Source organism: Leopardus geoffroyi, chromosome A1, assembly GCF_018350155.1.
Source record: "Leopardus geoffroyi isolate Oge1 chromosome A1, O.geoffroyi_Oge1_pat1.0, whole genome shotgun sequence".
NCBI classification, from domain to species: domain Eukaryota; kingdom Metazoa; phylum Chordata; class Mammalia; order Carnivora; family Felidae; genus Leopardus; species Leopardus geoffroyi.
This window is the reverse complement of record NC_059326.1, coordinates 10,280,486-10,308,276: the sequence shown is the minus strand read 5'-3', so window position 1 is coordinate 10,308,276 and position 27,791 is coordinate 10,280,486. Positions and strand designations below refer to the sequence as shown.

General features: G+C 41.9%; 1 protein-coding gene across 1 annotated transcript in view; it reads left to right on the top strand.

Annotated features, from left to right (window-relative positions):
* Positions 1-12,578: 12,578 nt before the first annotated feature.
* HSPH1 (heat shock protein family H (Hsp110) member 1) overlaps positions 12,579-27,791 on the top strand; it is a 25,086-nt gene continuing 9,873 nt past the window's right edge. The window contains exons 1-10 of the mRNA XM_045471103.1: positions 12,579-13,135; positions 15,641-15,698; positions 17,805-17,945; positions 18,644-18,766; positions 20,488-20,587; positions 21,709-21,842; positions 22,277-22,521; positions 23,562-23,790; positions 25,235-25,341; positions 25,590-25,723. Of these exons, the coding sequence (XP_045327059.1) occupies positions 13,029-13,135; positions 15,641-15,698; positions 17,805-17,945; positions 18,644-18,766; positions 20,488-20,587; positions 21,709-21,842; positions 22,277-22,521; positions 23,562-23,790; positions 25,235-25,341; positions 25,590-25,723 (1,378 nt within the window). The 5' untranslated portion in view covers positions 12,579-13,028. The remainder of the gene's footprint in view (positions 13,136-15,640; positions 15,699-17,804; positions 17,946-18,643; positions 18,767-20,487; positions 20,588-21,708; positions 21,843-22,276; positions 22,522-23,561; positions 23,791-25,234; positions 25,342-25,589; positions 25,724-27,791) is intronic.

The window sequence follows — 27,791 nt, the reverse complement described above, 5'->3', positions numbered from 1 at the left end:
TTATACTATTAATAATTTAGACATTAGGTTAAGTTAAATATACTAAAATTATTGCCACTTGTTTCTTTTTACTTTTTAATGTGGCAGCGAGAAAATTTTTAAAAATCATTTATGACTCATTTTTGCGACTCATGTTGTATTTCTATCAGACAACGTTGCTCTAGAATGTTGCAGCACCTAGAGTGATCCTTTGGGAATCATGAATATCATGTTTCTCCTCTACTCAGAACCCTCCAAAGCTTTTTGCATTTCACTCAGAGGCAAATAATAGATCTCACTGTGAGCGATAAGGTCTTAGGTCATCATAGGTGATCCCAGTGACCTCTCTGACCCCCTCTCCTACCACTTTTGCCTTTGCTACTCCGTTTAGGACACACTGGTCTTCTTGCTACTTGGTACACATGCTAACCATGCTTCTATCCCAGGGCCTTTGCATATGTTTTTCCCTCTGCTTAGAATCCCTTTCCCCAGATATTTGTATGTCATTCCCTCACTTCCTTCAGGTCTGTGCTTTTATCACCCCGTTTTAAGGAGAAATGTGCATGCACACACACACACACACACACACACACACACACACACGCACAGTCCCCTGAACCACCTGTTCCCTCCTTATTCTGTTTAAGTTTTCCTCACTGCTTACCATAAGCCATCATTTTGTCTTTTTTTTTTTTTTCTGTCTCCCTCTGTTAGAAAGTAAGATCCATGAGGGCAAGGCTTTTTGAATAAATAAATTTTTTTTTCCAACGTTTATTTATTTTTGGGACAGAGAGAGACAGAGCATGAACAGGGGAGGGGCAGAGAGAGAGGGAGACACAGAATTGGAAACAGGCTCCAGGCTCTGAGCCATCAGCCCAGAGCCTGACACGGGGCTCGAACTCACGGACCGCGAGATCGTGACCCGGCTGAAGTCGGACGCTTAACTGACTGCGCCACCCAGGCGCCCCGAGGGCAAGGCTTTTTGTGTGTTATTTACTGCTAAAGACCAAGTGCCAGAACAGTGCCTGGCACGTAGTAGATACTTACAGAATAAATGTTGAATGGATGAATATCGAGCAGTGAATGTGTGGGGATCCGTGGGGGAAAGCTCAGGATGACCCTGAGGTTTGCCACTAGCCACGTAAAAGGATCTCCTTCACCACCGATAGATTTCTACAACAGGGTTTGAAGCAAAAACCTAACAGTAATGGTATTGTCTCTGCCTGACTTTGTTCTCTGTAGAAACTCAAGGACAGGACAGGACCTGGGGATACTAGGCGCCATCCAAATGTTATCAACCCTAACACAGCCACAAAAAATCTCTCTTACGTGTGGGTGTGTGTCCTTTTTTCTTTTTCTTTCCTTTCCCTTTAAACACAACTAAAAGAGAATACAGTGGTTTTTTTTTTAAGGTTTATCTATTTTTCAGAGAGAGAGCGCAAGCAGGGAGGGGCAGAGGGGGGGGGGGGGGACAGAGGATCTGAAGCAGGCTCCTTGCCGACATCAGTGAGCCTGATACGGACCTCGAACTCAGAAACTGTGAAACCATGACCTGAGCAGAAGTCAGACACTCAACCAACCGAGCCACCCAGGCGCCCCCATAATACGGTATTTTAAAATTATTAGATAAAATGAAAAGGAAGCTAAGAAATCCAAATAGCATAAAACCAATTACTGTAGGGCTTGGGCTGTGATCCTACAATAACTACAGTCAAGTCACAGACTGATTAAATTTTCAAGGGCAAGGCCTGGCTTCCTCTGGTTTCAGCTTTCATCCGTCTCCAGATCATATGTGCTCTGGGTGTTACCTCATGTCCCCATTACCTAGTACACTCCTGAACATTGCCCTCAATTCAGGGAGGCCCTGGAACACGGACTTCGTGCCACAAATCCTTGTTTGCCAGAGACCTCACTTCATAGTTTACAGTTTCTCTAAAACACAGTTAATCCCCAGTTCTTCCAGTCAGCCCCCTCCCCTGCCCTCACTGGCTCTGAGATACACTTCTCTGGGCTGTTCTCACCCCTACTGGACTCCAGGGAACCTTTCTGGCAAGATTTAGCCACTTGGTCTCAATTAACAGGGACCCTCTGTGCCCCTTCCCCAGGGGAGGTTAGGATCTGCTCTGTGTGACATCAGACGGGAGTATAGCCCCGCCTACACTCCAGAAGCTTCACCCCATCCCATCCCGACAAATTGCTCAGCACCAGCGATATTAACCTGTGCCTCTAACAGGATGAACGTGGTTCCGTTCTCTGGGACTCGCCTGGTAGGGATTTTGTGCCTTAGGTGGCGCTTGAAGAGAAGGGAAGCAATTACTCAGGAGCCCTTTGGTCTATTTCCTCGTGTTGCCTGCACCCACACCCACCACCTCTATCGCCCAAGCCTGCCAGCCAGTGCTGGCCCCACACCCCGCGCCTCCTCCCCCTGCACTTTCCCACCCCTTTGTACCAAGCGAGGACTTCCGTGTTTAACACCTGGCTCCACCAGTTACCAGCTGTCCTTTGGGAAATCACTGAATCCAACAGAGTTGTACTTGCATTTGTAAAATGAGGATGAAATAGAAGATACCTGTCTCAGAGGGGCCCTGGAAGCTTCTCTGGAAAACACGTGTGCCCCCCCCTCCCCCCACTGGCTCCCCTCTCCTGAGCTGTAAGTACCATGTCAACCCGGAGTTTCAGGGCCCGACTTCATCCCCATCACAGAAGAAAAGGAACACATAGCAGAGAGACGTCTCGTCAGCCGCGAGACGGATGTACAAAGACAGAGCAAGTCCTGATAAGCTCACTGGAGGCCCTGGATATGGCCGAGCCTGAAGCTGAGATGGGGTGAGATGGGCACCCCGAGACTTCCAAGTTACATGCATCACCAAATTCCCGTTTTTCGTTTTAGCTTGTTGGCTGGTTGGATTCGCGTTGCCCACAAAAGCTCAAACTAAAGTACTCCTTTTCTGTGCCGTGGCTCTTAACTTAGGCAGCTTCGTGTAAGATTTTCATGAGCCTCTGGCTCCCCTGGGTGGCAAAGAGAATAAATTCACATTTCTAGGATTCCTACTTTCTACACGGGCATTTTCATTTCTACAATTTATTCACACTTTGACGCCCCTAGTCTCAGATGTATTGGGGTTTGCTCTTAGCCCACAGGTGCTTTGCCAGAGAATTCCTTTTCGTGATCCACCCACTCACCTCGCTGTGGTGGTGCTGTGTCTGAAGTGAGCCAGTCGAAGCCCCTCACTGGTCCTATTTGGGGTAGCCACTGGGGTTGGATCAGATGCGTAGTGAATGACCCCAGTCAGGGGAGCAGAGGGTCACCCTCCTCCAGAAGCAGTCAGGACCCAAAGCACCACTTTGGTATTATTACAGGTTTCACCAACCAATTGTGTGAACCAGCCCAGGTTCTAGCATGTTCTAAAAAGCCCCGGCCTTGTGAATTGGCCTCATCCAAATCACTCTGAATGAGGAAAGTGTAGAATTGAAAAAAGAACAAGCTGATAGCCATTTTCATCATGCAATTTGTAAAGGCATATTTAAACACACAAAGGTTCAGCCATATGGATTTTATTTTATCACGATCAATTTCCTGGATAGCCATTGCTATTACAAACATCAACGAGGTCCTTGGAACCCTTCCTGACCTTTTAGTACCCACGCACCACCTGGAAACACATCTTTAGTACGTACCACTCTGCTGTGCTTATGTTTTTTACATAATTGTCGCTCGTTCCTCACTGTGACCCTGGCAGTTCAGAAATACTAACCTGCTTGTCCCTACAGGTGTCATTCACCTTCTGTGTATTTGCATACTCTGGGAGAGAAACAGAGTACCCTTCTCCCAGCCGCCTCACCTCGGCTCAGGTGTATCTACCTTATCGCCCCCTTCCATGCCCTTGGCCCAAGTCTGCTTCTGCTTCCATGCACAGTGCTGTCGTTACAGTGATTGCATCGGATAATTGAAGCGTGGTCTTTATCTTTTTTTTTTTTCTTTAAAAAGTGCTTCCTAGCACAGGGCTTCGCCCAAGGTTTATTAAATGAATATATGAATTAGAAGGATAGAAGAAAACAAAATGGCGTTTGTTGAGGACCCGCTGGCCAGAAGCCCTATGGCACTGGGGTAAGAAGGTAACAAGTGAGCATAGATAAATGGCCTGGAGACATACCTAGCACCCAGTGCGCATGCATATTGAGTGAATGATGGTAGATTCACATTGTGAAGAGGAAAGCTGAGGCTCCGAGAGCTTCAGCTACTTCCTGAAGTCACAGAGTTACACTGAGAGAGCTAAAATTTGAATAAAGCTCTGTCTGGTCCCCAAGCCCTGGCCTCCCTGTAGCCTTCCACGTAACACCTCACCGCAGCAGGCAGGCAATTTTTTTTCTGTTGATCGTGATCTTTCACATCAACGGTAACACTTTTACATAATGACTTTCCATGGGAAGAATTCCACAAATAGTTGGTGGTTGAATGGGTGAGTGAATAGGCTGGGGGAAACTTCCAGTGCGGAGCAAACACAGGCGGCAGATAGAAGTCCAATTAGTGGCTGGTATTAGACTACTCCTTTAGAAGGCGTACAATATCACTATAGCGATCCATTAAGCAGAAACAAAATGCGTGATCAAATAACCGTGGGTAAAGGGCTCTAAGAACAATGTAACAAAAGTAAACGTAAAGAAAGTTAATCTTTCCAAGACAGTGACAAAGTTCAAATCTGTGATATTCAGAACGTTCTTAAGAATCTCTGACAGCGGAGAGGAGGCATTTTTAGCCTCCCCGCTAAAATCTGATTCTCTGGTTTTGAATTATCTGCAAAGATATGAACACAGATCTAACATTTTGAAATCTGTGGACGGTTACTTGTCTGAGCAGCCATGCGGTATGAGGAGTGCGCTGTGACTGGTGAGGACAAGTAAAGAGTTTCAGGTTCTCTTACTGGGGAAGGGTTACGAGGGAAATGAAGCTAATTGGAAGCATCACGGGTGACCAGGAGATTAAATAATCAAAGCAGTAACAGCCATAGCTGCTGTCCGTTATGCTCCCTTTCTGTGGCAGGCACTTTGCTTATGTTACATTATTGAATTAACTGGCCCCCACGATACACGAAGCGGTAGGACCTCTTACCCACATTTCACAGGTAACGTTTTCGGAGAGGTGAGGTATATAGCAGTTTGCCCAAGAGATGTTGCAGATGCAGAGATTGACACCCAGGTCCATCTGACTCCAGACACGGACGCTGCTGGGTTGTCTTGTGACTCTCACCGTAAAGGCAAATCCACAGCCCCGCTGCTGGGGCCCTGAACCCTACCACGCTCAGTTCCCAGAGCCGCAACCCCTTCAGTTTGCTAAGGACGTGGGCTGAGCACCATCATGGCCTCCGTACAAAGCGAAGGCCTTGCACACTGAAGGTGCTCATCCGCTGGTAGGTGAAGCCAAGGGCTACTCTGTAATCAGCGAGGTGCAAAGTTGACCAGTTAGCAGAAAAAGCATTTCAAGCTGAAGGCTTAGAGGCATTTTAATTATGTAAACTGGAAGGACATATTTAAAGCACACAGTTTTTGGCCATTTTGGTTTTATTTTATTATGATTAATTTCCTAGAGACCCACTACTATTGAAAAAAGCCAACAAGGTCCTTGCTATCCGTTTTGGAAACAGCCCCGTGCTCCTCAATATTACAGTCTTTCTCCCACCATCCCTGCCAAGCATCCTCACACTCTCTTACTTATAAACTCTCCCTCAGGGAAGAGTTCTGTTCAAGGACAAATGTGATCCCCAAGAATAGGTCATAGATCACAGTAGTAAGGGTGGGGCTTCCTGTACTCCCAAGGAACAAAAATGTCCTTTGCTTTCATCTCTGTCCCCCAGGGGTAACAAGCATAGTTGGTCCTTCCTCTTCCTTAGGAGGTGTCCTGACCATTGGAAGGTCAAACGCGGCCAGCGTGGGGCCGGACGAAATAAAGTTCTGTACTGGTTTGTTCTGGGAGAAACAGGCCCTTTTCTGACTGCCTCGCAGGACTGAGGCTGCCTTCTGCTGGTGGGTCTCTCAGCGTTTGGAAGGCCAAAGAGAAATCAAATAGGAAAAGAGCATGCATATGTTAAGAACCTTAGCAGAGGCAGGTCAGGGACTTGCATTCGGCCACGTATGAGACACAACCAATAGTAAATGAGGAGGCTGGAGGCAGGTATGAAAAGGCAGGGTCAGGCACTACAGACACTCCCGACCTTTTGTTCTGGGCTAACCCTGTTCCTTCCCTTAGAGACCAAAGAGAAGAAACTGACCTGTCAAAAAATTAAAAACAGTTGAGAAAGGGTGAACTCCTCAGAAGGGAGACTTTGCAAGGGCAAAATAAAGCGCCGTAACAGACTCGTGGAGTGTGCTTTTTTTTTTTTTTAATGAGAAGAAAACGACACACAAACTTCCTCAGGAAAAACAGACTTAATGTTCCACAATCTAAATAGCCGGTTTCAGGTTCCTACCAGTAATTGTGTTTTTCTGTCTCTGGGAGGTTGGAGGGATACATCTTCTCCAATGCTTTACTCATACCTTAAACCTTATGTTTGTTGATATAGAAAGCAGTTGGAAGGCATTTGCTATTATCTTGGAGTGCCTCATCGTTCAGAATTGGCAGCATTTTTTGCTGCCTTTTTGCTATTTCTTCTTTTTGTTGGTGAATTTTCAGAAGCAACTTTAATTTGCATGACTCTTAGTTCTCATGTCTCTCTCTTTTCCAATTATTCCAGTTGTCCACCGCAAGACAACTGACCTTTTGTCATTATATCCATCTCTGCCGAGATCTGACTTTGTAATCAGGCAGCCGGTTCTCCTGAAGTCTCTAGAAAGAGGGATTTCATTTCACTGGGCACAAATGAAATAATGGTCTGACTTGCCCAGTGAAAACAACCCACCCTCCTGAGTGGATTATTAATTCATTCGGGAAACTGAATATACGTGGGTTCCATAAACCTAAGGTGCCATCTAACAACAGCATCTGTAAAGATGCTAACATTTCTGGAACTCAGACACATCCTGGTCTCAGAATCTGCCTGATGCATAAAAAAAAAAAACAAAAAACAAAAAAACATAAACGACCACAGGAAAACACCAACACTTCGGTGATTGTTTCCCACTAAAATGAAGGTACTTCTTCCAACAGGGCAAATCCAAATAGTGGCAGGGAAATGACTCATCTTTATTTACAAGGACTTTGAATTTACCCCATTACGGTTCAGAAAAGAGAAGACATAGGGTACCAATTCTTCTTCCTTTCCTTTTTCTTACATGTGCTGAAGAAACAAAGAAAAGAAAAAAAAAAAAAAAAAGGAATCTGTTTCTGGCTTACAAATTTAGATTTCAGGATGAAAAATCAGAATATTATGTAGGGCAGCAATGATCCCAGTTATCCAAATATGAAATCTCTTATTTCTACCACAGTAGAATGGTTAAGGTAACCATAGATATAAGAATTGCTTAATAATTTTCAGTAACAGTGCAGGAATTCTAATTATTAGGTCATAAGTAAGGCAACTAAGGCAAAGAAGAGTGGGGAGTCACATACATTTGTCTGAAATAATTTATAATCACAAAAAGACTCCTCAATCACAGGCAAAATCAACCACTCGAAATGGGCAGGGCCCCTTTTCACAACAGCAAGGCATGTCCTGTAGCCAAATGGGAGACACACGACCCCTCCTCGCCTACTGGCTGGAACTGTCTGACTTATTCATAGTCTGACTTAGCCTCCGGGTTCAGAATCAAATGTTAGTCTATTTTCTCTCAAAAACATCTATGCATCTTTGTGCCAGGTAAGCTTAAGTGAAAATCTTATAGATATGATAGCAATGGTTCTCAATCAGGGACATTTATTTTCCTACTGCTGGTGGCTAGTGGGTAAAGACCTGTGGTACTGCGAAACACTCTAGGACAGCCCATACACAGCAAAGAATCATCTGGCCTAAAATGTCAACGGCGCCAAGGTTGAGAAACCTGGTGTTAGAGGAAAGCTGACACATGTCTCTTTTTTCCCAGTAAGTTTGTGATGTATTTCTGTCTCCTGATAATTCACCAAATATTTATTGAGTATCCATTATGGCACTGTGAAGAAGAAAAACAAGGGCACTGCTTTCCTGAGCCACACAATTTGAAGAGAGGAAATAAGCAAATAAGCAGATAAATAACTAAGTAAACAAACAATTTAATTTCAGAGTGTGGTACATATTGTTAAGGAAATAAATGGATAACAATAGAGAATAACTAGAAGATGTTTTCGATAGTATAGACAAGGAAGACCTACCTTGCCGAGGAAATTAGGATGTTTTTAGCAGCAAATAACAGACACTCCCAAGTCCAGCTGGCCTAAACAGTGAAGAAAAATATGGTTTCACCTAACTCCAGAGGTAGGATGGATCTCAGGATTGACTTAATGCCCAGGCTCCAATATCTATCCAAGTGTCTATTCCAACTTCCTTTCCAGCATGGCAGTAAGGTCCATCATAACAATTGTTGGTCTCATAACCTCACTTAAGGGTGCCTACGGGAAGGCAAGGAGATGGAATGGGGCACACATGGAACACTCACATCCCAGTGTTCTAAGCAATAACACTGAGAATCACCTGAGTGGACTGTGTAGGTCACGTGCCCATCCCTAAACCAATGACTGTGGCCAGGAAGAATGGAATGTGCTGACTGGCTTAAACCAAACAGTGACTACCCTTGGCTGCAAAGTCTGGCATCAGCTTCTCCTTAATAACTAAACAATCGGGGCGCCTGGGTGGCGCAGTCGGTTAAGCGTCCGACTTCAGCCAGGTCACGATCTCGCGGTCCCTGAGTTCGAGCCCCGCGTCAGGCTCTGGGCTGATGGCTCAGAGCCTGGAGCCTGTTTCTGATTCTGTGTCTCCCTCTCTCTCTGCCCCTCCCCCGTTCATGCTCTGTCTCTCTCTGTCCCAAAAATAAATAAACGTTGAAAAAAAAAATTAAAAAAAAAAATAAAATAAAAAAAAAAATAACTAAACAATCACTTGGGTGTTTCTTGGGGAAGAGTCATGTCCTAACTGGGGGGCACTCAGAAACTTTCTCTGTACATGAGATTCAAACTCAGTTTTGGAGACTGACAAGGAGCTGGCCTTGGCCTAGCCAAGAGCCCAAGGAAGAGCTTGGGGGTGGCGGGGTGCACGAAAGCTTTGAGGTGGCGAAAAGAGGTCATTGGCCCCCAAGGAGAAAGTGGTTCACACTAAGCTTGGAGGGGCAGATATGAACTTTATCCTATAATTTGAGTTTTTGCTAACCACATTTGTTATATGGTGATTCTTTTTAAGTCGGGAGGGGAAAAAAAAAAAAAGCCCACCAGTCTTTATTTCCTTCAGGATTTTTCCATGCATTCCTACTTTTAGGTAATCATTCTTTCTAGTATCACTCAAAATTAAGACAGAATAGGTTTTATCAGAATTAATTGTCAAAGAACAATTTTCAAGTTAATATATGAGAAGGAAAAATCTTTTAGAAAGCAAATATTGGAAAAGACTCAAATGGACAAGATTTGAGGTGTTTGAGCATTCAGATGCACAGGGACAGTAGAGAAGCTTGCAAAACTCCTGATTTGGAACAAATTTTCTTTGCTTCTGTAACCCCCCCGCACCTGGCACAGGCTGAATACAGAGGCAGCCACAATAGTGACTCACACCAGAAGTTGAAGATCATGGGCACCTTCGTGTCCATTATTCTACCTACATGACCATTGTTTTGCCCATCTCTTCCTTCCTTTTAAGGAAGCCCATCACAACGTTTGTTTATATTTACTGCACATGATCTCTCGGAATGGCATTTTTGTTTGGGCTTTTCTTTCGTCTTTGCATTTTTGTTTTATTATTCTTTGGGAGCTGTTTCTGTTTCCAATGTTGATGACTCTCTTGTTCGTCAAATATGGGGGGAAAAACCCTAGTAACTGCAAGGATACCTGCTAGCAGATTTAGGATAAAGTCACCTTAATTCCTTGTTTCCCTTTGGCTCCATAATTAGCAATGATGTGTGGGGATAATTTTTGTCTGTTCTTTATTTGATCCTAAAATTTCTGACACTATGACAGAAATAGTGTGAGAAGTTATGTGTATTAAAAATGTAATATATCGGGGCGCCTGGATGGCTCAGTCGGTTAAACGTCCGACTTTGGCTCAGGTCGTGATCTCACGGTTTGTGGGTTCGAGCCCCGCGTCAGGCTCTGTGCTGACAGCTCGGAGCCTGGAGCCTGCTTTGGATTCTGTGTCTCCCTCTCTCTCTGCCCCTCCCCTGCTCATGCTCTGTCTCTCTGTGTCTCTCAAAAATAAATACATGTAAAAAAATTAAAAAAATAAAAATGTAATAAATCCAAATAAAATAGTAAAATAGGATAAATACAAACAAGGATTCTAATTAAATAATAAGCGTAGTATTATCTAATTAGATAATAATGTGATAGTTCATACGGCCCCTACTCACTCACCTGTCCCAATAATTAGTTAACGTGAACTGATTAAATAAAAGGGGGCTACGAACATGTACAACTCAGCATTCATGGAAGCGTGAGCTGAGATAGCAGTTGTGGTGCTGGCTTTTCTTTTTTTTTTTTTTTTTTTTTGGGACAGAGAGAGACAGAGCATGAACGGGGGAGGGGCAGAGAGAGAGGGAGACACAGAATCCGAAACAGGCTCCAGGCTCTGAGCCATCAGCCCAGAGCCTGACGCGGGGCTCGAACTCCCGGACCGCGAGATCGTGACCTGACTGAAGTCGGACGCTTAACCGACTGCGCCACCCAGGCGCCCCAGATGCTGGCTTTTCTTGAATAATATTACAACTACTATAATTTGTTGAATGCCAACTACCATGTAGATGTTGTACTTATATGTAATCCTTCCAAACTCCCAACAAAGATAGTTATCTCCATTTTTACAAATGAAACCAAAGCCCCAATAACAATTTGAAGATTACCCAGATATCACATAATAAGGACATACGTTTGGTGGTTTACATACATCCTCAGTTATTACATACAACCTACCAGGTGGAACTCAAGAAGGTTTAGTAATTATCTCAAGGCCTCACAGCTGGCAAATTCATAAGTATCTAGAGCCAGAATCAAAGCCCATAAAGTCTAACTCTGGAAGGCTGGTACTCTTACAAGCTGTGCTATAAAGTATCTTAGTATAGCCCCGGATTTGACTCTGACTTGAAACTGTCTAGCTCTAAAGGCAAGAACTGTTCCCTTCTTTCTGTTCAAAGGTGCTACCATTCCGGTGATTTTAATACAAGGTTTTGTTATGCAAACAAAGTGGGGGTGAGAGAAGTTTTTGGAAGGCAAAACAAAAAATCAGTACAGCTAAACAATTTTCAAAGGTAAGAATACAATCACCTTTAGATAGCTACTGAAGCAATTAAAAAGTTAAGTAGTTCGTCTAAATGCGGGGCCAACCACCGAAACGCACACGCAATTTACTTTGTATGTAATAAAAGCCGGCCTCCCAGGCTTCTATTATAACCTTCTAAGAATTGCCATACTTTTCAGGAGACATATTTTTGTATCTCCAGCTCACTACTACTACCTTATCCAGTTACACACATGTGAACTGTGCTTATATTTCTCCGTGCCCGGGGGGAGAGTGAGCAAGGAGTTACCAGGACAACTTGAAAGACACAAAAGTGTGTAAAAGACGTAATAGGAGCAGAATTCCACCTTTTTTTTTTCCTTTTCGTCCTTGTCTCTTTACCGAAAACAAGCTGACAGCAACACCACTGTTCAGGGAAAGAAACAAGATCAAACAAGAAGCAAAACTTAATAATTTATGGCCAGGAGTGGCAGGGTAAAACGAGGTCTGCTCAAGTCAAACTTCAAAAATAAACAGCAAGGGATACTACAGACCGCATTCCAAATTACGCCACATTTAAAAGGGCTTCCTTTACAAACAATAACAACAACAACAACCTCTTATAGTTTATTCCACAAAAAGAATATCCTGCCGGCTGATGAATACAAGAACTTTTAACACACACCCTGTGCCTATTATTAGCCGCATCAACGGAAATTCCTTATTCTAATTCATAATTCACTGTGGGGTGATCTGTACAACAATAGAAGCAAATACACACCAAACAGCAAACAAGATGCCACTGCTGGAGAAGGCGCGCAAACACAGTACAAGGAACCGGGCCTCTCCCGCGAACTCCCTAAAACAAAGCCGGGTCCCGGCACGCACTGCGGCCGGAACTACATATCCCAGCATACAAGGCGCACACCGGCTCCCGGCCGGACTACGGTTCCCGACATGCTCTGTTGACAGCTGGTCGGCCTCCTCGGGGTGTAGGGGTCTAGGGTCTCCGCAGAAGTGGGGTTTGTTTCCCCGCTCTCAGCCCCTCGGGGTCGCACACCATCACCCATTAGTAAACCGTGAAGATTACGATTTTTGGGGTCAGTCTTCATTGTCCGTTTTATTCGGAGAGCAAAGAGCTGTGGCTAGGGCGGGCGGGGACGTAGGTGGGTCAGTCTGGCCGGCTTGAGCCAATAGCGCCGGAGCGGCTCTTCTGCCACTATGGCAACCGCGGCCAACCCCAGAGGGACCAGCCACCCATTGGGTAGAATCTTTCGAGAAGGCTCGAGAAGAAGGAAGCGGAAGTGGCACGTGGAGGGGCCGGTGGAGGCGCCGGTGAGTAAATGCCGCAGATTCTGGAAAGTTCTGATCAGTGCGATACATAAGGCTGAGGAATTGGGACCTCCCCTTTTGGGTCGGTAGTTGAGCGCCGCGCCGGTGAGCAGCGGGGGCAGATCGAGACAGTCCTCCCGAGCTTGAGGAGCGCCCCGCGGAGACCGAGCGCCGCTTTCTCCCGTGCTTAGTCCTCCGAGTGCTGCCACTGTCCCCGGGAAGCCGGAGGCGCCGGCAGGCGGGCCGTTCGCGTTTCCGTCCGAGTGACAGAGGAGCGGTCGGACCCCGCGGGAGCCGCGCGCGGCCGGGGCAGGAAGCGGCTGCCGAAGCAGCGGGAGGGCGGCAGGAGGACGCAGACCCAGACCCAGAGCCGAGGCGGAGGCGGACCGCGACCCGGCCATGTCGGTGGTGGGGCTGGACGTGGGCTCGCAGAGCTGTTACATTGCGGTGGCCCGGGCTGGGGGCATCGAGACCATCGCCAACGAGTTCAGCGACCGCTGCACCCCGTAAGTGGGAGCCTGCGGGGGCGCCGGGGGAGGTTCTGGAGTGCGGGGAGAGAGCAGGGGCCGGGGCTGGGGACCGTGGGGACCCGGGGCTCGCGGGCGGGCTGCGGCGCGCCGGGCCGAACGGAGGGCGATGTGGGTAGCGGTGCGCCCCTGGAGAAGGTTGGGAACCGGCGGCCCGGCCCGGCAGGATGCTTGCCCGACAGGGGTGGGGGCTTGCCGTCAGGACTGGAGGGGGGTCGTTTTGGCGATCCGGAGGCCAAGAATAGTCTCAGAGTGGAGAGTCCCAGGGTCGTCGCTTCTGGGGCGGGCTTCCTACTGATGGGAGAGCTAAGGCCAAGCCCGCGATTTCGTTCCCTTTCCTTGGCAAGCCTCAGTTCGCTGCTTCCGCGGCCGCCCCCGTTTCCCCACGCGGCTTCTGAGCTGACTGAGCCGCCCCCAGCTTGTCCCCCTCCTTCCGAGCATGCCTCTGCGCACCGCAGATGCGGGGCTGCTGAGCTTTTTCTTCCGCATTGAGTCTCCGAAATGAACTAGAAGCTTCCAGAGCCTGTATGCTGCTGCTTGTCCAGTGAGCGGGCGGATTGTTGTTAGCGACCGCAGAATCACTCCTTTGATAGATGCCTTTTCTTGCGCACTTTCGGTTGCTAACGCTGGTAGACTTCGTGCCTGGGATCGTTTGTGAAGATGTAAACGGCCTTTTGCTCGTTTTAGGAGAGCCGTTCAGGAGGAATCCTAAATCATGTTCTAGTTTATTAATTTTGCACAGTGTAAATAAAGGAGATAAGATGAAAATTGCACACTTTTGTGCTAGAATTCGGGGATGGATGTGGTCAGAATTAGAATGTTCTATTCCACAGCAGCATGGGGTGGGCAAGGGCAACATTTTATTAAAGCAACTTTTTCAAAGGGCTTATTTTCTGAAGATCATCATGCAAACACGCCTGCATGTACATTGATGGAAACAACTGATTCCTTCTCAGGAAAATTAATGTAGGTAGTAATTTTTTCAACGTCTGAAACCCAAGATAAAAAGCCCAGAATGATACCTTGAGCTCACAGGTAGGATGACCGTGTTTGTATCGCAGTTTGAGTGCAGATGGCCATTTGTGAAGGTGAATGGAAACTCAGAAAATTAGCAAATGTTTGACATTGATAGTACCATTGGAAAGACTTATTCCACGATTCTACCTCTTTGCAAATCTACAGTCTGTTCTTTAGATATGTAAAGGTCTGTATAATTGGAGTACGGTAAGAAAGACAGTATGTCAGGCTTTCATGCTTAGGTACAATTCACATCTTTGTTCTCTTTGATCCAATAAAAAAGAAAAGCTGTTCAGATGAGACTAGGAAAATATTGTATGCGTGGCTGTGGTGACCACTGTGAAACTGAAGACAGCAGGTATGTCCCTAGAAAAGGTAAACAGAGGGCAGCATTGGAGTTCCCTGTGATCTTGTTGATACAATAGATATTTGACTCACTTGCATTGGCCACTATTAATTTCCAAGTGGAAAATGAGTAAAGTCGTTCTGCAAGTGAATGGTTACTCTAGTCCTAGAATGTTACTTTGTTTTCAGAAGGTTCTAGCCTTTGCTTGAACACTTCTGCGGCTTTTAGGATGCTATTTAGAGCACCTGCACAGATAATTTGGGTCTAGGGTATCAGAGCAACCTTAAACTTGATGCAGCCCGTGTTTAGTGCCCTCAGCATATTCCCACTTTGTTCACCTACCTGCGCCTTGATTTAAAATCTGATTTGCGTTCCTCCTGACAAGACTTGAGTTTATCTGTGCTCTGTGCTACCATTCCATTTCCATTGCTGAGAAGGCTGTCTCACAGAGGTCATTTTTCATCTCTTCAAAGCTGACTTAATTAATGGAACTAATTATTCATGCTTTTCCCTCAACAATTCTACTCTGTTTGCTGTGGTACTTGCTCTGCATCGTGCTTACTTGGCCTCCTCAAGTAGAGTTCCCCGTAGGCCCCTTTTGTGCTTTTAAACTGCAGAAACCTAACTTAGGCCAACTTGTTTGGATTCATGTCAATCTGTTGATCCTGAAGGGGTGGAGGTATATCAGGACAGTAATCGGTATGACAGTGATACTTAGATTCGTACAGAGTTGCCAACTGAGAGTGGAATTCACTCCATATATTTTGCTGATCATGTGGCCAGGGCCAAATTAATAATTCCCTTTATTCAAAGTATTTTCAGAGTTAATGTCCATTTCCTAATAATTGGGGACCTGGAGAATTACACGGGTATTTGAAGTAATGGAAAATGCCCCCTGAGCCATGAGCAGACTTTTTTGGCTAACTGCCCGTTAGATTAGATTCTCAGAGTAACAATTAAGTGGGCTTCTACTAAGTATCTGACTAAAGCTTTAGACTACAACATTGTGCCCTACTTGTGCCGCCCACCAGCACCTCCCGACCGTGGGTAGGAAACTGGTGTATTATTTTCTCGTCTATGCTTTTCAACATTTTGAGACCTGTGGTTTGTATATTTTCTAGATCAGTCATATCATTTGGATCAAAAAACAGAACCATTGGAGTTGCAGCCAAAAATCAGGTATGTTCTTTAAGACCATTCTGGTCACGTTTTTAAGGGAGAGGTTATGAAATGTCGTAGCCTGTTTATGTTTGAGTTTTAGAAATGTAATGTACGTATTCTTTAAGAGCCCTTAGATGGTTATTTTTTCTTTGTTCCCTTCCTCTTTCAGTGAGTAAGATCTGTCTTAACTTTCTAATCTGCCAACCTTAATTTTTAGTGATTTTGCTACCTTCTAATTTATCTAATTTTTAAAAATTATAAATGAGACACCTGAAGTTCTTTCATGTGGAATTGTGATACTCATTTAAGAGTTAAGGAAGGTTTCTTCTAGAAGTTCTATATTTTAAAAGCATTTTCAGGTTACTTAGTAAGGTAAGACTGGGAGAACTGTGTCTAGATGTGTGCCGTCTTCAGGGTAGCTGTTAGATACACTTGAATTTGCCTCCTCTGCATTGAAATGGGAAGTAAGTAGGACATACACATGAGCTTTTGAAGTCTTACAAGGAAGTAAAGTATCTCATCAATATTCAACCTGAGTACATGTTGAATGACAGTATTTTGGATCTGTTAGACTAAGTCACTGAAATTAACTTCACTTGTTATTGTGACTAGAACATTTATGTATGCCCCTTCCATTTAGGGCTCACATTATAACCAGGAACCCTTAGGGTCGGGGAGGAAAAAATAAAGGAAAAGAACATGAAATTTGAAATCTGTTTGGAGAGGCTGTAAGAAAGAGATTGAAAAAATTCTTTTAAACACAGAAAATAGTACTGCTGAAAAAGAAGCAAAACTCTAAGCCCTGGAATGCTATAATAAGGCAAGTTGGAAGAGATACAAGGCAAAGGAGAGAAAAATAGCTATGCACACTCAAAATGGTATACTTAAAAGAAAAGGGACACATCAGTGGAGGAACTGTCTCCCTCAATATGGCTATTTAGAATATTGATATGCCAGACCTTACAATGCTGTTGCAGTTTTTTTGTGGTTCTGTGAGGAGACTCAGTGGAGGCTCAGATGTGGCCTGTAGATTACTAGATACACTTCAACTCCATTTCAGAATCACAGGGAATTTTAGTACATAAACATGCTTAAATTCCATGTTTGAAAAACTACTGCCAGGCTGTATTCCTCCCTTTAAAAGAAGTAGACCAGAGAAAACAGTAAATAGGAAACTGTTCTGGTATTTTCATTACTTTAGAAGTCTGTTTTTAATCTTTTATTTTAATTGTTTCTGTATTTTAAATACAGTTTTCACTGTTGAGTGCTTTGAGTGAAATATACTATGAAGTGGGACTTTTTAATCCGGAGTCTAATCATCAAAAATATGCAGTTAAAAGTCACTTAGAAATTTTGAATGATCCTTGCTGCTTCTGCTTTTTGGTACTGGTAATTAACATTCCATGATTATAGCAGCCCGTGTATTTTATGGCACAAAATGTTTATCCTGACCAATTAACAATTTATTAGACTATAACAATTAACATTAACTTTTTTAAAAAATGTAATTTGACTTGTAGTGCTTTTAGATCTCCTTATTCGTGTATTTGGTGGATATAAAACTTAGTAAGTTTAGTGGGGAAAAAGGAATGAAATAAAGGGATGCAGTTCTTTTTTTTTTTTATTTTTTTTATTTAAAAAAAAATTTTTTTTTTTGAAGGTTTATTTATTTTTGGGACAGAGAGAGACAGAGCATGAACGGGGGAGGGGCAGAGAGAGAGGGAGACACAGAATCGGAAACAGGCTCCAGGCTCTGAGCCATCAGCCCAGAGCCCGACGCGGGGCTCGAACTCACGGACTGCGAGATCGTGACCTGGCTGAAGTCGGATGCTTAACCGACTGCGCCACCCAGGCGCCCCAGGGATGCAGTTCTTGATTTGTTCAGGGCTTTAGAGGTAGTTTCCCAGTCTTTGATTTTATCTTGCAGGGTTTGAAATCTTTTTAAAAGTCTGTAGTGACAGCATTGCCTCCTGTTCCTTCTCATTTCCTACCTTTTGGCATTTCCCAGGGTTGCAGAGAAAGTTACTTCTATTATGGTTTGAGTCGTACAATTGACTTTTTATAAAATTATAATTACCGATGTTCCAATTAGAAAAAAAAACTAACTTCTCATTTCTTTTTCAGCAAATCACTCATGCAAACAACACAGTGTCTAACTTCAAAAGGTTTCATGGCCGAGCATTCAATGACCCCTTCATTCAAAAGGAGAAGGGAAACTTAAGTTACGATTTGGTTCCAATGAAAAATGGTGGAGTTGGAATAAAGGTAATCTAACTGACTAACGTGCTTAATAGGAAATGAAATTCACCTATAGAAAAAAACACCTAGTTCTTAATAAATGTTTACCTCAGATTTCTTAATTAGATGATCTTTTTTTGGTCAAGTTCTTTTAAACTGTAGGTATATGTTTTAATGGCCGAAAAGTATTTAAGTGGCATATATTGCTATAACTTAATTAGTATCTTATGACTTCTTTATAATTGTTAAAATTTAGGTTTACTTAGTGGTGCTTAAAAAGTTCTCCATTGTGTTACAAAAGTCTGTTCCATTACAGCCCAGTTGCAATTGTTTGAAGAGCACTCGTGTAATGCAACCAGAGATCTGTTCTTAAACTAGCGGAGGCATTCCTGTGTTATGACCTACACAAAATGATATTTGTCACAGTGATACATCTCTTCAGTTAGAATGGAAATTTACTACTTTGTGTAATGTTTTCACTAGTACTTTGGGTAGGGGGAAAATTTACCCTAGATTTTTTTTCTCTTCATCTCTAGAGAAAAGTTCTTTGTTGCATTTTGGGTTTGGTTGGTTTGGTTTTTGGTGTCCTGTTCCTTTCTTCTTTAATGACAGCTGCAACAATAAAGATTTTCTAGAAGAAGATACGTAATAATATATGGAAGTTAGTATTAGCATGTAAACGTTAAGTACTACACCGTTTAAAATGTTTTCTTTCCTTTATACAGGTAATGTACATGGACGAAGAACATCTGTTTAGTGTGGAGCAGATAACAGCCATGCTGTTGACAAAGTTAAAGGAAACTGCCGAAAACAACCTCAAGAAACCAGTAACAGATTGTGTTATTTCAGTAAGTAGAATTCAACAAGGCAGTGTGTTTTCTTTTAATTTGCCTTTCTTCCTACCCTTTAAGTGTTATTACTAGAGATCAAAATCCTACTGGACTGTATTAACAGAGTGTTCAGGAGCATTGCAAAGTATGTTTGAGCGGTATTTTTAGCAAGAAGTTGCAGGAGTTCCTGACTGGAGGTGCGAATCCATCTCTTGTGGGACTCTTTGAAAAGACTGGTCAGTTGAATTGGAAGATGTTCTAATGCTGTCCGTTAACAACACTGTTAGGCAACCTGTACACTTAATGGGGATTTTCAGAATTCTGTCCGTTGTGAACCAGTTCACTAGAAGTTTTACGATGTAACCTACCAGTAGTAACAAAACTTAAAAGATTTTTAGCGCTGGAAAATCCACTATCAGTGGACGGTTGATAAGTTATCAAGGGGTATTTGAAAAGGACAGAAGTCAGTCTTTTATTTGGACGCCAAAAAGGCAGCTGTCAATTCTGCTTTCCCAAATGTGTAGGGTCACCTTTTGATCTGCTCTGGTTATGCTCCGCACTAAGACTGTCTATAATGGACTACATCACACGTGGTCTTTGCATTACAACATGAGCAGGGTGGCCTGCCCAGACCAGTCAGAAGCTTTGGTGACATTGTGTCCTAGGACGTGAAAGGATGAGGTGGAGAGCCCTGTCTTGCCCTTGCAAGACAGAGTATGTTCTACTAAAAAGGAGTATTTGGCTGTTGCATGGAGAAATAATATTAATCTCAGGTAAAATTAAGAATTAAGTTACAAGTCAGTAATTTTTCCTTTTTTTTTTTTCTAAGTAAGCTAATATGGAAAAACTGCTGAAAGCAGTGTTCCTGATTCGAAAAGTGAGCAGAGACCCACTTTTGCTCTTGTCTCTCTTTCTGAAGCAGCTACAAATACTTTGGGGAAAAAAATGAAAGCCACTGTACTAAGTTTTCTCTTAGGTACTTTCTAGTTAAGTGATTCTATGAATGTATTGTTAGATTCTCCTGAAGAGTGTCCTAGTTAAAGTGCTGTCCTAGAAAGTGATCAAAAGAATTAACCTAGCTAAAGCACAGGTCAGCACCATAAGAAATTTCATCCCATCCCTTGAGCTGTTTTTGCTCTTCTTTTTAGGAATATCAACAGGCTTTGCCAAAAAATGTTTTTGTAATCTTAACAGGTCTACAGAATTAGAAGGTACCTCATCATCTATTAATGCTTGAATACAGTGAATAGCAAACTGCAGGGCAGTGGTGTATACGAGAATTAGCTGTGCGTTACCTTTAGGTACCTGTAGTATTGTCTGTAGTTTAGTTACGTTTAACATTAAATGTTGACTTAGCATTGTGGTTTCCAAATAAGAGATTTCAGACTAGCTTGGAAATGGTATTTCATACACTTAGATTTAAAGCTTTCTTTTACTAGGTAGAGGCAGTTGTCACTATGTCTTAGTGAAGACTCCTGATTAATTTTTATTTTGGGTTAAAATTTGGTTATAGTAAAGATTACTTTGATAATACAGTTTCGGGGCATTTTTTTTTTTTTAAACAGCTACTCTTCTGAAAGTTACGGAACTTGCTAGAAACTAAGTGTAAATGTCTATTTCTGTTTTATAATTTTGATAGGCACATATTTATCTGGACTGTTGTTAATGTGTTACAAGTGGTCGTGAGGAATTTGTGTGTGTTCTAGACAACTTAAGATTCTTTGTTTTCTTGTTGGTAGGTCCCCTCTTTCTTCACAGATGCTGAGAGACGATCTGTATTAGATGCTGCACAAATAGTTGGCCTAAACTGCCTACGACTTATGAATGACATGACAGCTGGTAAGAAAAAAAAAGCTACTTTTGTGTAGAAGTGAATATACTATCAGAACTGAGTTAAGACAAGTCAGATATCCTAGCCAAACATTTTTTCATGTACCCATAGAAACATAGCCTATTAAAAGACATGGGTTAGATTTGAAAGCAGGAATTCTGTTTTTTTTTCAGATGCTTATGTTTAATAAGAAATTGTCACTGTGTCAGTTTATGAATCTGTTGTCATTAGGAAGTACTTCTAGGTATATATTTCAGTCCTTTGTATTATGTGTGTTGGATTTAGTTTTTTATTTCCTCACATGGTTTTTATAGTTAAATTTTCCCCAAACCTTAGGATTTTGGGTTTCACAGCTACCATGGCTACGAGTATTAATGAGGTTAAAAAAATTTTTCCCCCTTAGTCATTGATCACTCATTTTCTATCAAATATTGATTTAAGCTGTACCATTTGCCAGACATTGTGTTAGGTACAGATAGGGTGGTGAGCGGACCAGTCACTGTTCCTTCCTCCTAGAGCCTTTACTAGTTTTTTATGATTACAGGTGAACAAAAAGTCAAGTTACAATTTAGTGTATTCAGACAAAGCAAGTAAGACTTTATTCCAGAATATTTCTAATATGTGCATTCTCTAAAACTCTTAATTCAAGTATCAATAAAGGTGTACCCTTAGGCTATACATGTTTAGAAATATGGTGGCTTCAAAGTTCAGAAAAAGCTGACCCAGTCTCCTTAAGGTAGATCAGTTATTTGCCTTGGCTCTAAAAAGAAATTGGTAGGAACTGCCATTGCTATAGTTGTATATTAAATTCTTAATTTTTTTGGATAAGCATTCTCCTGGCAGGTTGTGGTTAAAATGTAAGTATGGTGTAATTAGCCTGCTAATGTTTGTGGTTACATTTCATTGTATTTGCACCTTGTACATTTTCTTTGTCACATCTCTTCATTGAAAAGTAATAGAGCATTGTTCTAAAATCAGAAAGGGAAAAAATTATGCCATGAAAATTAGTATGAAGTCAGATGTGAAAGAAACGTGTTCACCAAGTTTCCTGCATGTATAATTCTTTCGGTAATGATGAAATTCCTAAGAAAATGTGAAACAAGGAATTGAAACAGTTATTTTTTTGTAGTTGCTTTGAATTACGGAATTTATAAGCAGGATCTCCCAAGCCTGGATGAGAAACCTCGGATAGTGGTTTTCGTTGATATGGGACACTCAGCTTTTCAAGTGTCTGCCTGTGCCTTTAACAAGGGAAAATTGAAGGTAAAGTCATAAATTTGAACTAAATGACCAAAACATATTAAATGTGTTGTAGTTGTCATTACTTTAAGCTACTGAGCCTTCTTGACTTTGTGCTTCTTAGGAAGCAGAATTTTGGGTACTATAGTAACAAGGACTTATTCCTAACACTGCTCCCCATAAAGATGACGTGATTATTTTAGGAGACCCTTAAGTGTTCTTGCTTAGGAAGGAGAAGCATTTTAAGATTATCTTCTATGTAATCATTAAAAGTAAATTAGAGATTCAGCATTTCATTTGGATTTGGTGGTAACATTTTTCTTAGATTTCATGTTACTATAATTTAAATAAAAGTTTTGATCTTATTAGTCTTTAGTTGTTTGTGTAGTAATATTTAAGATTCTGATTAAAAATATGATTGAAAATAACCAGATTATATGTTGTTTTAACTAAATTAGGTACTGGGAACAGCTTTCGATCCTTTCTTAGGAGGGAAAAACTTTGATGAAAAGTTGGTGGAACATTTTTGTGCAGAATTTAAAACTAAGTACAAGTTGGATGCAAAATCCAAGATTCGAGCACTGCTTCGTCTGTATCAAGAATGTGAAAAATTGAAAAAGCTAATGAGCTCTAACAGCACAGACCTACCACTGAATATCGAGTGCTTTATGAATGACAAAGATGTTTCCGGAAAGATGAACAGGTGCGTCTTGAATTCTGCTAGATTAAACAGAAGAAACTTCTTGCTGAAACTATAGCCCAGGTGTGAGTCTAGCTGTGGTGTTGAGAGTCTTGGTCCACATTTTCAAGATTATATGCTATATACTAGGACTGTTCACACCATTAGAATTAGGGTCACTTGTGAGAAAAGGTTTTTTATTTTTTTAAAAAATAGGTTTTGGGGGCGCCTGGGTGGCGCAGTCGGTTAAGCGTCCGACTTCAGCCAGGTCACGATCTCGCGGTCCGTGAGTTCGAGCCCCGCGTCAGGCTCTGGGCTGATGGCTCAGAGCCTGGAGCCTGTTTCCGATTCTGTGTCTCCCTCTCTCTCTGCCCCTCCCCCGTTCATGCTCTGTCTCTCTCTGTCCCAAAAATAAATAAACATTGAAAAAAAAAATTAAAAAAAAAAAATAAATAAAAAATAGGTTTTGTTGGTTTTTTTTTTTTTTTTAAATGTTTGTTTATTTTTGAGAGAGAGAGTGGGGGTGGGGGGGTGAGGACAGAGGATCTGAAGCAGGTTCTGTGCTGACATCAGAGAGCCTGATGCGGGACTTCAACTCATGAACCGCGAGATCATGACCTGAGCCGAAGTTGGACACTTAACCAGCTTGAGCCACCCAGGTGCCCCTACAAAGAGGTTTTTTAAAAAGATCTTTGCTAAGTGTCCTCATGATGAGATCTTTTTAGTGTTTATCAACTCTCGGTGTTTCTGGGCTAGTAATTGAATAATGGTTTCACAAAAACCATTTAGGAGTAAAACGGCAGTCTGAATAGTGATTTTTTTCCATTAATGCTGGTGGAACTAATTTTCCTCCCATTTCTTTTCTGTACCTGTTCTGTATATATATATATATTTTTTAAAAGTTAATAAATTACAGTACAGTTAAATTTGGCCCATATGGAATGGAGGTTGTCTGAGGAAAAACAAATTCATTGGGTTAATATTATTTTCAAAAAAAATAGAACAAAGTATTGGCTTTCAGATGCTTTTTCTAAAAATTTACAGTGTTCCTCTTATTTGCCAAGGGCACAATTTGAAGAACTCTGTGCTGACCTCCTGCAAAAGATAGAAGCTCCCCTTCATTCCCTTCTGGAACAGACTCAGCTCAGAGTTGAAGATGTGAGTGCGGTTGAGATCGTTGGAGGCACTACACGAATTCCAGCCGTGAAAGAAAAAATTGCCCGATTCTTTGGAAAAGATATTAGCACGACACTCAATGCAGATGAAGCAGTAGCTAGAGGATGTGCACTGCAGGTATTACGTTCTCAGCCCTCCTTTCTCTTGCTGCTCGTTCCTTAAGCCATTTCTGCTTTGTTTCATTGTGGTGGGGTCATACAGTAAGCAGAACCTTGTGTCTAATAGATATCACAAGGGAGCACACTTCCAAAAACATCTGTTAAGGCTGTGGGGAGACCAGGATTTTCAGATCTGGAACATCTAGGAAATTTCTGATTCAAAGAAATTTGCAGCTGATGTTTCTTGAACTATGGATTAGGAATAGGCATGATTCTGAGGAGACACGGGAAACACAACTGTAAAGCACGAATCAGTTGTGTGGTGTTGACAGTTGTTACAAAGCACACAGGGGGATTAGAATAACAATGTGGTGCAATAAGGAATTGATTTGGGGGAAATTCCCTGGGCTAGGAGTATTAGTTAACAAGTGATTTTAGAAAATAGCTGACCCCCTTCCCTCTAATTGATTTTAACTTACTTATCAAGTAAGAAGGTGGCTCAGAGGCTCAAGTGTGTTTGGCAGAGCAAAAGCACCAAAACTAGAAGTTGTTGATAAGAAAAGCAGCATCTGTAGTTAGGATATCACAGTCTGATATAAGTAGTTTTGACTAAGTTCCAAGTTAACAATCCTTAAATTTTATTCTAGTTTGTACAGTTATTTTTGATATAAAGCAAAGCAAGAGATTCTATACACAAAGATATTTAGGACTATACTTAATACTTAAAGAAGAACATATAGGTACTCATTATTGTTAATTATCTCTTGTACCATCATGATTCGTCATGGGGTTTTTGTTTTTGCTTTTTTCCTTGATAATGGAGTATGCCCCCTTAGCTAAGAAGTCTCCCAACTCCCCAGAACATTGGAAGTGTATCATTTCTTTAGAGGAAGAGCTTACTTTTGGTCTCTCTTTTGAAGGGTCCCATGCTAATCAGAAACTGACTTTTAGCATAGTCACCTATTTGGTCATTTTTATGTAACTACTCTAAATCCACCTGTCTGTTGGGTGTCATCTACCCCAAATGTGAATTTACCATCACCTCCTTCATAAAATTCCTTGAAAATATGAATATTTGGGGTTTTATCTTTTTTCAGTTTCTTAGACATTCGAAAGATGATGTGGACAGAGCTGTTTGTGGATATATACACAGGTTCAAAAGTGGTACAGCTTGTAATTGGAGTTGCTGTCAGGACATTTCTGGAAAGGTCCATGTTTTTTCCCAAGCTCCTATGAAACTTGCTGTTAGTTAACTGTTGCCATCCTAAGATTCATTGTATTATCTGTCTTTATATTTAGTGATTGGCATAGTATTTAGATGATAAATCCTTTGCACTTAAGACCGCGTGTACCGTAAGCAATTTTGATTTTGAATTTAAACTTGATATCCGATTTTAATTAAAGGGTGAGTGAATTATTTATTCATAGCCTCTTGATAATCCTTTTTCTTTTTTCCTTTTAAGTGTGCAATTCTTTCCCCAGCATTCAAAGTTAGAGAATTTTCCATCACGGATGCAGTTCCTTTTCCAATATCTCTGGTGTGGAACCATGATTCAGAAGATACTGAAGGGTAGGTAGCAGAAGATAACTATTCAAATACTGTATTTTAATATCAAGGAAAATTAACAAATGACTTTTACAGTTGAGAGTCTGATTATTGGGATCTTTGAACAACCAAACTGATCAAAATATTTCTCTCATTTTGGTGTTAATAAATGGTGGGCTAGAATTGGTAGAGATCTCAGAGTGTTTATTCAGTTTGTGTAGCATAGTAAGTTTACATGTTTGCGATACTGAATGCTTTTTCCTTTCCTCTAGTGTGCATGAAGTATTTAGTCGAAACCATGCTGCTCCTTTCTCCAAAGTTCTCACTTTCTTGAGAAGGGGACCTTTTGAGCTAGAAGCTTTCTATTCTGACCCTCAAGGAGTTCCATATCCAGAAGCAAAAATAGGTGAGCCATTAACTTTGTGTGTTTATGCTTTTAAAGACTTAGTGTACAAATGTAAAAATTTTTCTTGACGTCGAGTGGAGTAGAATTCCACGTAAAGACATCGTTGATTTAGAATAATGGTGATGGAGGAATCTTTTCCTTCTATGGATGAAGAAATTGGCCAGTAGAGATGAAATGACTTGCTGGTGCCACTGTTACTTTCACATATTTGTGTTTAGGGACTCTTCAGTGTTTTTTCTCTCCTGATGCAGTCTCTATTTAAAGCATCAGCACCGGGGCGCCTGGGTGGCGCAGTCGGTTAAGCGTCCGACTTCAGCCAGGTCACGATCTCGCGGTCCGTGAGTTCGAGCCCCGCGTCAGGCTCTGGGCTGATGGCTCAGAGCCTGGAGCCTGTTTCCGATTCTGTGTCTCCCTCTCTCTCTGCCCCTCCCCCGTTCATGCTCTGTCTCTCTCTGTCCCAAAAATAAATAAACGTTGAAAAAAAAAAAAAAATTAAAGCATCAGCACCTACTTTTACTGTTAACCTTTCATCTGGATGACACGTTACTTCCAACTTAAAACCTGCCTCAGAACCCAGTGAAAAAAGTACATCTTTTTTGGTACACTTTTCTTGGAGAGGTTTGGGCACTATCTGTCTGTTTTGACTCCTAGTTACTGGAAGTCTGTTGGAGAGCTACAGATACATCTTCCTGCGTGGCCATGTCTCTTTCCCAGGCTGAGGGCGAAATTCGCCAGCATCGCTAGATGTGTTCCGGACTCACCCTTGCCCCATACCTTTTGTATGAATGAAGTTGTTTGAAGGAGTCTGACCTGACCAGTTGTGTCTTCTTTCTTATTATTTAAGACTAAAAGTGTACTGGCACAGATTGTTTGGTTTTGTTTTTAAACAGTTTTTACGAATTTATTGCTAAGAAAGTGTTGAATAGAGACTGAACTTTTAATAGATAGGTTGGATTCTATGCATTAATTCCCCATCATGCAAAGGGTATAATCCAGGTTTTTTAGTATGTCCTCAAGTTAACATGTTACCACCAAAACCAAAAAGCTTAGACATACTTAAAGAACGGTCTTGAATTTCTCTTTCTCCTGTGACTTGTCTTGGATGCCCCATAGTAAATGCTGTTTCTTTAAATGGGTCTTATGGTAATTATTTCCTGACCTCTAGTGATCTGATAATTATTGAATGTCAATTCCAACATCTTTCACTGACCTGGTAATTAAATATGTAACTTTCTGTGTTTGTGTAGACAGCACCTTAAATACAGGGCTGTTAAATCCCATATGGTGCTTTGCACATATGAGGTTCAAAATACTTAATTTTGGTTTAGTGATCTCTGGAATAAGGTTATTGGTGGAGATGATAGCTAACACTTAGCACTTGGTTCTGTAGTTTTACATGCTCACTGTAATCACTTGCCAACTCTGTCCATGGAAACATAGGTTAGAAAACTTGAATTAGGACACATAGCCTGGGTTCAAGCCCAGGCCAGAGTCCACACTCTTAACCCCCCCTGAGTAATGGCTCTGGAACTACTGTATTTTGCATAGTAATTTCAGACTTTGATAAACAGGGGTTATCAAAACCTCTCGTATTTAAGACCTAGGGAAATGTTTTGATTATTCAGTCAGAAAAACCGTATTCCCTAAAGACCCTGTGGGATTAAAATGCATCTGGTGCTTGATATCGCTTGAGAGCCATCTACCTTACACTTGGTAACAGATTTTCCAGTCTAGTTTGTCCCTTACCACCAATCTGGAGAAACAGGGTAGGAGGAGGCAGGGACTGCTTGTCAGCAGTGCAATATCTATGTTAAATACACCCAATCACAAGAGTGCCCTTGCTTTTGAAGGTTTTATGGCATATTAAGACTAATCTCAAAGCATTGAAGTATACCATATAACTAAGTTTATTTTATGTTTATAGTGAAAAAGATTCTTAATTCAGTTGGTAGAGAAAATTGGGGAGATGTAGGACTAGCATACTTTCAAGCTGTATTTTCAGGCCTTTGACTTCTTTTTTTTTTCAACGTTTATTTATTTTGGGACAGAGAGAGACAGAGCATGAACG